The sequence below is a fragment of the Mustela putorius genome, unplaced genomic scaffold (genome assembly GCF_011764305.1).
Source record: "Mustela putorius furo isolate JIRA1106 unplaced genomic scaffold, ASM1176430v1.1 tig00000450_pilon_pilon_pilon, whole genome shotgun sequence".
NCBI lineage: Eukaryota > Metazoa > Chordata > Mammalia > Carnivora > Mustelidae > Mustela > Mustela putorius.
Genome location: NW_025421385.1, coordinates 25,268,556 through 25,281,512, shown reverse-complemented (window position 1 = coordinate 25,281,512; position 12,957 = coordinate 25,268,556). Strand labels below are relative to the sequence as shown.

Sequence of the window (12,957 nt, the reverse complement as noted above, 5' to 3'; positions counted from 1 at the left end):
CTTACTTAAAAAAAATTTTTTTGTTGTTTTTGAAATCCACTCAGAAAACTTAAGGACTACTCTGAAATTCTATGATAACCTGTTATGGTTTTTAGTATGTACTTTAACCACCAATCTCTATGTCAGTGATGGTGAAAAAGTAGACTCTCTCTTTGGGATTTACAGACTACAGGAAGAATCCTATTCACTGTTAAGTATTATACTTAGTCCATGAAATCCAGCAACATTTTTGGCTTTCCTCTGTGAAATAATTAAAAGCTTATCACTAGTGAATCTAGCTCTTTAAAAGCTTCCCTTACAGAATGTGTAGGTGATAATAGAGAGGGATCTAATGTGAGATATTTCTTTTCTAATACAATTAGGTCTTCCTACCATCTTTCCTTCTCATATCATTTTATGCAACTATAGGAACCCTTCTACTTGGCCACTGTCACACAGAAGAGTTTCCAAAACTGCTGCACGCCTCTCTTTCCAGCAGATGGCTTTATTCCTCGATACACAGAAAAGACTGATGCTTTCCCATATGAGTAGCAGTAATTTTCCCCCTCCTAGTCCTTCACAGTTCTCCACAGACCTCTAGTTTGCTGGGTTAACCTTTACTGTTAACTCCGATCCCCAAATGCTCTGCTCCCTCAATTACTCTCCTTCTTATTTGATAAACATTCTTCCATAAAATAACCTAAAAGTCTTTCCAGTACTAGCCGTCCTGTTACTTCATCCAATTTTTTATTATACTGTGGATGATCTAGGGCTTATAATTCATTGTCTTTAGCTACTGTTGAATAACACTTTAGGAAGCAGCTTTATGAAAACTACTATATTTTTACTACAGGTAAGTTATAAAAAATATTGCTCTACTCCCTGTAAATGAAGTCATCTGAGAAATTTCTTCCCTATGGAATGCATGAGAAGCTTTAGCTTTCCCTAATAATCTAGTAGGCTTTCTCCTTATGTATAACAAAAAAAAAAAATGTTACATCATCTCGTTTCCCTTGATCTGGCTATAAGAATACTCAGGGTCAAATGTGCAGGTCAATTTGAATAAATCTGAGTATCTCACTCATTCCGAGCTTATGTAATTTTATGCCAAGTTTCCATTTTTTCATTTTCAGTGGTTTTGATTTTAAATTCTTTTCTATCTTGTGATTATAAATTCTTGTAAATTACCTCAGATTTTTCATGATATATGGCTTTGACTTTAAATTCTTTTATTTTCTGATTATATATTTGTGTAAATTGCCTCAGATTCTTCATAATACAAGATTGTATAAATAAATAAGCTGCGGTATTTCTAAACCCTTCTATAATATCTGTGGTTAACAAAGACTTGTGGAATTAAAAAAAGGAACAGAGAAGCGTGGCTAATTAAATCATCTGGTCTTATTCCAACAGGAATTTTTCTCATTTTATTTCTATTGTACACATTATGAATCCATGATCTAAAAATAGTCTATCTACCATTATGTTAATGAAATCAAAGAAAAGAAGCCTTATTTAAACCAGAAACACTTTTCATTCTTTGACTCTACTGGGATTTTTGTGTACTTGCTTTCAATCAATCTGTTTTCCTCTTTAATATAGTTATGTGACTGATGCCTCACTAAAACATTTAAACAATTACTACAGAGTAGCAGAGTAAAGACTGGCATACTAAAAAAGGTTATAAGGGGAATTTATGAATAGAAGTTCTGTGGGATTAGAGCCTATATCTGTGATACTGTTTCCAATTTCTATTCTCAACTGCTTTTTCAAGATAATAGGTAACTTACTTTCTGGAATACCATTCACTCAACAAATATTTACAAAGAATTTGCTATATGCAAAACTTTTTTACCTAGGAGTTTTAAAGTACTCCAGAGAAATGGGAATTTCTTTACTCCATGAAAGTGTGCCATAAGGAGAGCTCTACTTACCTATTTTGTTCTGCAATACTAAAGACTCACCACTTAAATAATTAATTCCCCTTATTTGTGGTTTTTATAAAGTCACTGTAAACACTGAATTAGTAATTACCAAGCCACCACTGTTACTGGGGGAAATATAGGGCTGGGGTACTGTGTGTCTCTGGTCACAAAATGTTCTTCAACTGACCAATGCATAACCTTGTTTTATGTGTGTTTCCTTTATTCTTTAATAGCACATACATGGCAGCGGGGCAGGAGGAGATGGAGAGAGAATCTCAAGCAGGCTCCATACCCAGCATGGGGCCGGACCAGGGTTTGATCTCACAACCCTGAAATCATAACCTGAGCTGATCAAGGGTCAGACGTTCAACTGAGATAGCCACCCACGCATCCTATCTGTGCATTTCTTTTTATTTATTTATTTTTAAGATTTTATTTATTTATTTGTCAGAGTGAGCACAGGCAGACAGAGTGGCAGGCAGAGGCAGAGGGAGAAGCAGGCTCCCTGCTGAGCAAGGAGCCTGATGTGGGACTCCATCCCAGGATGCTGGGATCATGACCTGAGCCGAAGGCAGCTGCTTAACCAGCTGAGCCACCCAGGCGTCCCTGTGCATTTATTTTTAAAGATGGCACTTCAGTACTACTCTCAGGAGCCATTTTAAACAAAATCCTCAATAAAAAGCACAAAAATGTGAAAAGGATAGCACTAAACAGATAGGGAAAAGTCCCTTGTTTATAGTAGGAAAACAGTAACATGAAAGTACAACATTGCTGAAAATGTGCATGTTGGGTGAATCAAATTTTCTGTAGCTTTGCACATGTCCATGAGAGCGCTGCTAAGTACTGAGACTCTGGGTTACAAATAAATTTTAGAAAGCAAGCAAATCTACAAATAAAGAATCCACAAACAATGAGGATCAACTGCATATGAGTAAAATATTTCAATGTAGTCTCTGACTTGATTGTCACCCAGAGACAGAGCTCTGGAAAGCCCTAGCAAATACCCTTCAGTTACTATGCAAATTTAAAGAGTTTTGGACTACACCACACTACTTCAAGAAGTAAGATGTCTGAGGCATTCGCAAGTTGTTACTGTTAAAAATGTCACTTCCTACCTGATATATTCTAAAAGGGATATAACGAAATCCATTTTCTTCTGCAGGATATTCCATGAGTTTCCGGTTGATGGCCCAAAACTGGTCAAATCTATCTGTAATGATAAATAATCTGTTATTAAAAATGAACATTTTTAATAATTTTTAATAATAACATTTTAATGTTAAAACCTCACATGAAGAAATGAAAGTTGTTAAACATTCTCTTTGAAGTTTTTGAAAAAGCTTCATTTATATATTTTTTCTTAAACTTCTCTTTCCATAACTAAACATAAAGCAAAATATAAAATATATTTTTCTACATTATTGCTTCCTCTTCCTAGGAATCTACATATACATTTCATCTCATAAGAGAAACCCTGAACAGATGACTACTTGTGTCATCAAGGCAAAAAACATCAGCAATGAATGTCTAGATTCCTTATCCTATTCCTACGTCTAAACAAGAAAAAGCTTCAAGTGATCTAAGTTTTAACCAGAACTTACTTAAGGAAACAAAAACACCAAATACAATAAACATTAGACAGTAAAGAGGACAAAATTACAGGAAAAGGTTTGAAGAAAATGTGGAACTGACACTTAAGCAATAACTGTCAATTGTATCTTAAGCTCAGTGATTAAATAACTCCTTTATAAGTTTTTCAGGCTCAGTTTAAGAAAAACCACTTTACTGAGATATAATTCATATACCGTAAAATTAACCCTCTTATTTTTTTTGATTCACCCTTTTAAAAGTGTAAAACTCACTGTTTTTTTTAGTATATTTAGTACTACACAACCACCGGCAGTATCTAATTTTGAATACTTTCATCCTCTCAATTAATAGTTATCCCTTTTTCCTCTCCTCCTATCCCCCAAGAAATCACTAATCTTTATTCCAGATACTTCACATAAATGGAATAATACATTATGTGACTTTTGTACCTAATTTTTTTTTCCTTAGCTTGTTTCCAAGGTCCATTCAAGTTTTAGCATGTCTCAGATTTCATTCATTTTTATGGACAAATAATATTTCTTTGTATGGAGATAAATTTTTTTGTTTTGTTCACTCATACATTAATTCTTGGAGATTCAGGTTGTTTCTAGTTTTTGGCCATTATGAATAATGCTACTATAAATATTCACATATAAACTTCTGTGTTGGATGTGTATCTTCAATTTTCTTGGGAATAAACCTAGGAGTAGAACTACTGATTTATATGATAACTGTTTAACTGCCATATGGTAACTATGTTTTCAGACACTGCCATCTGTTTTCCAAAGAGGCTGCAACCCTTTACATTCCCATGAGCAATGTATGAGGGTTCCAATTTGTCCATATCCATGTCTACGCTTGTTATCGCCCATCTTATCTTTTTTTTTTTTTTTAAAGATTTGCCTATTTAAGAGAAAGAGTGTGCATGAGTGGGGGGCGGGGAGAGCATCCTCAAGCAGACTCCTCACCAAGTGCAGAGACCAAAATGGGGCTTGATCCCAGGACCCCAAGATCAGAACCTGAGCTGAAATCAAGAGTCAGCGGCTTCACCAACTGTGCCACCCATGTGTCTCTTCACCACCCTTTTATTATAGTCACACCAGTGGGTCTGAAATGTTATCTACTTTTTTTTTTTTTTAAGACGTTATGTGTTTGAGAGAGAGCAAGTGAGTGAGTGCTCTAGAGTGGGGGAAGGAGCAGAGAACCTCCAGAAGACTCTGCCCTGAGCATGGAGCCCCAGGTGAGGCTTGACTCAGGACCCTGAGATCCTGACCTGAGCTGAAATCTAAAGCAGCTGGATGCCCAACAGACTGAACCACCCCCCGCCACTTATGGTTTTGACTTGCATTTCTCTAATGAATAATTATGCTGAGCATAATTTCATTTGTTTACTGGCCACTTACATATTTATTTTGGAGACATGCCTATTAAATCCTTTATTCCCTTTCTATGTGGGTTGTTTGTCTTTTTTACTGTTGAGTTGTAAGGTTTTTTTTTTGAAATGTATTCTGGCTACAAGCGCCTTACTGATAAATCTATGCAAATATTTTTTCCCATTCTGTTGTTTTTTCCCTTAAGATTTTATTTATTTATTTGACAGAGAGATCACAGGTAGGCAGAGAGGCAAGCGAAGGGGGGAGGGGGAAGCAGGCTCCCCTCTGAGCAGACAGACTGATGCAGGGCTGGATCCTAGGACCATCGAGAGATCATGACCTGAGCCGAAGGCAGAGGCTTAACCCACTGAGTCACCTTTTGACTTACGCAGAATCCTACTTTAAAATTATTTTTTACAGTCAAAACTTTAGGTCAGAATCAAGTCTCTGTAAAGTACATGAACAGCACCAGAATTTCAGATCAGCCTGGTATTAAAGCACATTCTCTACTACTAGACAGACTCATTTCAATCCAAACTACTACCAGTATGCTGATACTGTTTCAGTCATTGTAATTATATAAAAGAATACAGTTTAGTTGTTTTCTTTTCTTCTATCCCTGTCCTAGAAGACTGTGACGGTCTCTAGAACTTCTCTAGTCTCATTCTCAATTTCAGTCTGGGAGTTCATACTGTAACAGAACTAGTAGGATAGGTAACTCAGAATCCAGTTAGTCTAATGTAATTTCACAGATGACAACAAAGGCCTAGGTTGTTATGTGTTTCATGAAGAAATAAGACCAAACTCTCAGTCTTCTGATTCAAGGCCCACAACCGTTTCAACAGTTGCAACCACAAAATCGCACCTTAATGCTAAGAGTAGCTCCTTTGACCACAGTCCTTTCATATATGAATCAATTATTCTTTCAATGCTTTTTAAAAAAGAATCTATCATCAAATATCAAGCAAGAATGTGATAGCCAAATAAAATGATTCTTCATGATATCTGAAATTTTACTCACTGCCTTATCATCAAATCTCTAGTATCTACCAAAGTGCATGCATAACAACTTTAAACAATTTTTTATTTATTTATTTGACACAGAGACAGAGAGAGAGAGAGAGATCACAAGTAGGCAGAAAGACAGGCAGCAAGAGAAGGAGAAGCAGGCTCCCTGCTGAGCAGAAAGCCCAATGAGGGGCTTGATCCCAAGGCTGAAGCTTAACCCACTGAGCCACCCAGGCAACCCCATAACATACACTCTTAAAGAATGAACAAGAGAATACTACATACATATTTTTTTGGAAAACATTTTGCGTTCTAAATCTAGGTATGCAACTAAATAAGTAGGTGACTAGAAACAAATCAATTGCAAACTGACTAATTCACTTACAGATGAAATAAAGAGGTTCAACTGAAAATACCTATTCCAAAAACAAAACTTTATAATTCTCAAAGAAACCCTCTTTTATTAAAATAGCATTTGCTAAAAACCACATGCCAATCTTTATTACAAGAGTGATTTAGATTGTTTTTAACTGAGTGTTTTTTAAAACCCTGGCTCTTCACCAGGAGAGACTTTTGCTCACCAGTGGGTCTGGAGACATTTTTGGCAGTCACAGCTGTTTATGTGTGATATGAGTATCCAGTGAGTAGAGGCCAGGGATGCTGCTAAACATACTACAATGCACTGGACAGCTCCCCACAGCCAAGACTTAGCTGACCCAAAGTGTCAGTAGGGCTGTCTGAAGGAAGATCCGATCCCTTCCTAAACACTGAATCAAAAACATACTGATTTCTTACACCAAGAATCAAGAATACTCTGAATATGACTATGTTGTTATTATAATTAAGTCATAAAAATTATTTTCATGAAAGCAATACCTACAAGTAAAAGAAGCTAAAAAAAGCATAATCGTCTTTAGCTATTCGTTTTTTAAACTATACTTACATATATATCAATTTCAAGAACTTTCACATTAACTTAGTTCTAAATCTAAAACAGAACTAAGTAGGAGAAAATTAAAATTAGCGGACACTTAGTTTATTTGAAGAATTTAAGAAGGGAAGATAACTTAAATCCTTCTTGCCAGAGCCAAAAATAGTATGACTGATAAGTTGGTTTCTGTTTTTTAAACTTAGCTTATTCATTTAAGAAGGCTACAAAATGAAGAATCACACAACTGAAGGACTCCCTTATAGAAAGTAAAACTATTTTTTTAATAAAGATATTAAAAATAGAATTCCTCAAGATCCTGGTGGCCACCAACTTTTCTTTCTCATTGCCGAATTAAGGTTTTATACTGGTCTTAGAAATTTTTTAAAATTCAGGAAAAAACATTTTTAAAAATCAACTATTTCAAGGCTTTTGGGTGGCTCAGTGGGTTAAGCCTCTGCCTTCAGCACGGGTCGTGATCCCAGGGTCCTGGGATCGAGCCCCACATCGGGCTCTCTGCTCGGCAGGGAGCCTGCTTCCTCCTCTCTCTCTGCCTGCCTCTCTGCCTACTTGTGATCTCTCTCCCTCTGTCAAATCAATAAATAAAAATCTTTAAAAAAAAATCAACTATTTCCCTAAGAAGCTTAAAAAATAAAATTTTCTATTCTTTGTTACTCACATGGGAAAAAATTGCGAGAAAAAGGTTGCAATTTTAAATAATATATCTGTTTTTCCACTTAAGCTTTATGAGTTAAGAACTCAAGGCAAAATAAATTTTAACATTCCAATGTCACAAATAATACGTGTGTCTGAGAGCTCCCTGGGAGACGCGGAGGACATCTAAGGGACTGCAGAGACTGCTGTTTAGCTTCAGTTCGGCAATGTGGCTTTGCCGGCTGGGACCCCCCAGCTGTAGGAAAGGAGGCAGCCTCCACATACACACTCTGTCCACCTCCTAATCTTCTAAGATCTTTGATGTCAAAAAGAACAGATTTACAGCATCCTGAATAAGTATCAGCACACAAAACACAGAATTTAAGCTTTTCTTTGAAGAGAAGAGCAAACAGTTAAAAATCATAGCTTCTGAAAATTTTGCATTTATCAACAATATTATTCGAATCAGTACTACAATCGGTCTTGTAATACATGTAGTGTTTTGGCCAGAGACTTTCAAAATACATAGCAGAAGGTATGTCCAAGTATACACCTATTTGAATTAATTTCTTTATATGTAATATGTAAACATCATTGTAAAGCAAAACAAAAAAAAATAAATTATTTGATAGGCTGCCAAAGGCAGGTGTGTTAAACAGGTAGGGGCCCTGTATCTTCAAACTCACTTGTCTTCTAAGTCAAGTTGTTATTAAGAGAATCCTAGGTTAATAGGGTGTTCAGCTGAACCATGACAGGGAATAAACTCTATGTGGCAACATAGCACTGTGCTTGGATGCTGCCCAACAAACTACACCCACGCATTTCCATGAGGTTTAAAGCACTGAGCTCCATCTGGTGGTGGGGGGGTGCAGACCAAAGCAAAGAAGCCTTGGGGAGGCCTCGGGGCCCCCTGAGAATTCATCATGAAGACAGAAGATGGGAAGACCAGAGGACTGGCCTCTGCATTAAGGCTGAGAGGAGTGCCAGTCTTAAAGAAGGCTAATCCCTAATCCCGCATGTAAACACTCATCTTGGCAGGAGGATTGTACCCTAGGGAATTTGTCCTTTGAATGAATCAAAAGAGTAATAAAACCTGGATCTCAGGCAAATTTCCACCTGGGCTATCAATTGTCTCAATAAACTGAGCGATGACATTTGCTCCTTTGCCCTACAATAGAAGTGCTACTGCCTGGAAAACTAACATCAAGGAAAGTAATCAATACAAATACATATTTGGGGTGTAATTTATTCTCTCTGTATTCACCACCACAACTTCTCATAAGCACCGTCAGCTCTCACTGAACCACTGTGACAGCCTAAATGGACTCTGTCCTTCCACTTGTATCCCTGCAACAGAACATTTAGAATGGTCTTCCAAAACATAAGTCAAATCGTATCATTAGTAATTTTCTACAGGTTTCTAATGGGCCATAAGGAAAAATGCTTTATGATGTACTTTAGCAATATGGTTTCAGAAGTACTGGAGTAGTTACTTAAAAATCCACTGCACTTCCTTACTTCCTGTAACACGGGCAGACTCCCTGCCCAAACTGCGGATGAACAACCAAAATGTCTCTCTCTCACCCTCTGGGAACGCAGGTGCTCCTGAAGTCCTCTGAGATCTCACTGCCCATCAAGCTGTTTACTTACTAAGCTCCAAGTCATATGCTTTCTGTCTTCTCTCCCTAGAAAACACCAAGCTTGTTCTCTTGCTTTGAATCGTTGCTTTTCTTATCTTCCCAGAGCTTCTCCTTTCTCATCATTCAAGTCACAACAGACGTAGCAGCACCTCCTCAGAGAAGATCCCCTTAACTCAAACTGAGGCACTGTTCTATTTTCTATCTAGACATTTTTAGTTATTTGAAATTACCCAATTCACATGTCAAATTATTTCCTGTCTCTCTCCCCCAACTAAACATAGTTTCCATGAGGGCAAGGCCTTTGTCTTCAGTCCTAGAAAGCTCCTGGCACAAAGCAGATGCCCAATCAATGTTTAAATGACTAAATAATGACATGACTGACTAGTTTAGGGAAATGGGGAACAACAAAAAGAAGGAATCCCAAATGTAGCATGGCATGGTGGGAAAAGAAGACACTCTAGAACCATACCGCCTTGGTCTGCTTCCTAGCTTTGCCATTTAATTGCCGCCAGAGTTTGAGCAAGATACTTTTAAACTTTGTGTTCCAATTTCCTATAAATGGAACTGCCTGTAAAATGAAGATATTAATAGTACATATTCACAGTCATTGGAAGAAATAAATTAGTTAATACATGCAAAATACACCAGTATCTGGCACAAAGTAAGTACTACACAAATGATCTTAGGCTGCCTCAGAGTCAACAAGAGAAGACACTGAGCTTCCAGATTCAGCAAATGTAACTGTCAAAACCAGTATGGGAAAGTGGTTCTGCCAAAACCTCATCATCACAAGACTGCTGGAGCATTCAGTCTGGCCAAGGGCCACAGAGCTTGCACCACTCACATGCAATTCTGTGTGAATGCTGCCTCCTGGAGTTATGCAACTGAGTAGCCTTCATTAACCAGGTGGGAAGCTTGAGAGCCATAACACAATCCAGCTGCAACACTTTACCAAATTCTCCTCATGTCCCCTTTAGCTTCCTCCAACCATTTCAACTACCAGAAGCCCTCCCCTCTCATGCTGTGGGAACAGTTTAGTTACATTTACCTTCCATCAATTTTGACTGCATTAACCTCCAGAAAAGAGGAAATGAAATGGTGAAATGGTGGGGGCAGGAATGGTCGTCCAAGAACACCTAGGCCAACATCTGAATCCTCAAGTCTTGGCAGGCTCATCTGAGTTCTACCTCTACTATCTTTAAGGAAGATCTAATAACAATTTCTTCTCAACTCCTCCCTCTCCTAACATGTCTTCAGATATTACAACAGAGGGGATAAGCATGGTGGTGAAAAAAACGAGGTTTCTCGTTGATCTGGGAAGATGAGAGGCTCAGAACGGTTATACTTTAAAGCACAGGTCTATAAACAGAGCCAGTAAAAGCTGGTTACCTTATAAATGGTTTAAAAAGCATTGCTGGAAACTTAAAACTAATCTTAGTAGGAATTTGAAAAAGCAGACTGTAAGTTTTAATTTCAACATCACAATAAACCATAAGCAAGTTACAACATCTCTAATGTCAATCCCAGTAACTGACTTTATTTTTACATAGACACAATAACTGTATCTCAGCCAATTAAGAAAAGTTAATTTCAAATTTATTTTGAAACTGGGCCAATAATTACATAAAAGAGCCTCAAAATTCAAAAATTTCATGATGCTAAAAAAAAACTATTCTATGTGTTCCTGTTAAAATTAAAAAAAAAAAAGATCTTCAATTATAAATCAGTCTTCATTTAATCTAAAAGACGATCTTTAAAGTAGCTTGTTTCCCAAATAGAGATTTACAGATTTATAGCACAGTGGTGGGCCAAGACTAATTAACTGCTTCCCCGTGTAAATTACCTGTAGATTTATAACCAATAATCTGATTTATTACCTTTCAAAGCTACTGTAAATTGAGAAAATGTTTTTCTTCTTAGACTAAATTACAGTTTATCACTTTCCTAAAATCAGAGGGATAGAAACAAATTCAATAAGTAATCAAGCTCATTTTCACTTCAGAAGGCACAACAGAATTCTAAGACCAAAAAAAAATCTATTTTAATTTTTGAAAGAATGACAGAGGAAAAAAAATATACTCCATTATATTCACTGTATCTTTGCAATGTGTACCATGCAGGATATTCTGTCTATTCTAAAAGGAACCCTGCATGCTTTTGATGAGAAAATCCCACTAATACTCACTGACAAATAACAAAAGCTTTAAAAACTGGGGAGTGGGGTGTACTGGGGGAGCCCCAGTGGTCAGGAGACACCATGTACAGTGCAACATTCCTCAGCTTTAGGTGCTCACTTGGATTACCTGAGGAGTTTACAAAAAGACAAACATCAGGGACCCACTTCAGACCAATTATCTCAGCTGCCCTGACAACTGTACTTTTTAGAAATTTCCAGATGATTCTAATATGTAGCCAGAGTTAATAACCCTCGGATGTAATGGGAAAACACAACCATTTTAAAATCAGAGATCTAAGTTCAAATTCGTGTCCCATCTCTTACTAGCTCTGTGAGCTCATTTCCTTGTTTCCAAAGTTGATGATGTTTATCTAATTCATGTGAGACATTACTGAGATAACACATATAAAAATATCCAGGCCTAGGACATCACAAGACTTTAGTAAATGTAATATAATTCCAGATAAATTCGCTTCTATTTCAAACCCATCTAACCTCTCCATGGTAAGTACATGTAAAGTATCCCTTTACAAAAAGTTCCCCCATTTGCAAATGGTTCATACTATGAATCTCCAGTTTCATTCTAAGGAAGGAAGAGGGCAGAAAGGGTAAAAAGAGCTGACAGAATAGTGTGCTCAAACAAGTTTTTACTTTGTAGGATCTGCATAGAGTTAAATCTATCAAACTATTTATTGGCTTTGTTTTACGTACCTAATAAGTACTGGGAGCTGTAGAGAATTAAAAAATAAAAACAAAATAAAACAAGTACATGAGAGGTTCTTTCCCTCACTTAATATATAGTTGGGAGAAGATGAACTGACATACATAAAATTATCACAATTTCTAATAGATCTGATTTGTCCTTGATCTTGCACCGGCAGTGAGTGCTTAATGGTTCAAGCCCTCTCCACCCAACCCCCATCTCTTCAAATGGCAGATAACCAAGCAACAGATGCTTAAGTAAAAAATTAGGCTGGTAAAGAAACGGTATTATACAAAAAAAAAAAATACAAATACACTGAAGTGAAGCTAGAGTGAAAAGTTGCGGGTTCTGATTATAGTAAGACCTCAGAGGTGGGTTTCATTAGTAGTAACATACTTGTACAAAACTTAGCTATTTTTAACATCCTATATGGGTTTCACATTGTTTGATTTTCATAGCAACTTACTAAATAGCTATCCTCATTATACATAGGAGGGAACGGAGGTGCAAAGCAGGTAAAACATGTACCTGACACCACTGGGCCAGTAGACTCTCAGGGATACAATACCATATGTATCACAGGGAACTTTCAGCTGTATTTCTATGAATAAAAACACTGCTTGCTTGGAAAAACTCCAAGTTGAGTCAATTCAGTGACCTATAATTAACAGGAATCTGGGAAACTAATTATGAATGGGATGTTCATATTTTCAAAAACTCCAGAGTTCTGTACTTCAAAATTCATGGTAGTGTCAGGTATAATAGTTGAACAAATCTTGTCTCCTTTCACAGTTGTGGATGACAAAACCGAACACTTAGCAGTGGATGCTGCAAAAACAAATATTATTTGCTTCAACACATTCATCAACACAATTTTTCAATGAGAACAAGGAGAAATGCACTGTGATAACGGATGGAAAACATCACTCAGTTAGGAACTACCTCCTAAAAGAAGACAAGAACAAAAATGACCGAAACTGG

The 12,957-nt window shown here is 36.9% G+C and overlaps 1 protein-coding gene across 8 annotated transcripts in view; it reads right to left on the bottom strand.

Moving 5' to 3' along the window:
- ATG5 (autophagy related 5) overlaps positions 1-12,957 on the bottom strand; it is a 126,254-nt gene that overhangs the window by 52,451 nt on the left and 60,846 nt on the right. For 7 of the 8 annotated variants that reach the window (XM_013056649.2, XM_013056652.2, XM_045080254.1 and 4 more), the window contains one exon: positions 3,020-3,114. In XM_013056649.2, coding sequence (XP_012912103.1) covers positions 3,020-3,114 — 95 coding nt within the window. The remainder of the gene's footprint in view (positions 1-3,019; positions 3,115-12,957) is intronic. The other variant, XM_045080255.1, reaches the window with a different exon arrangement.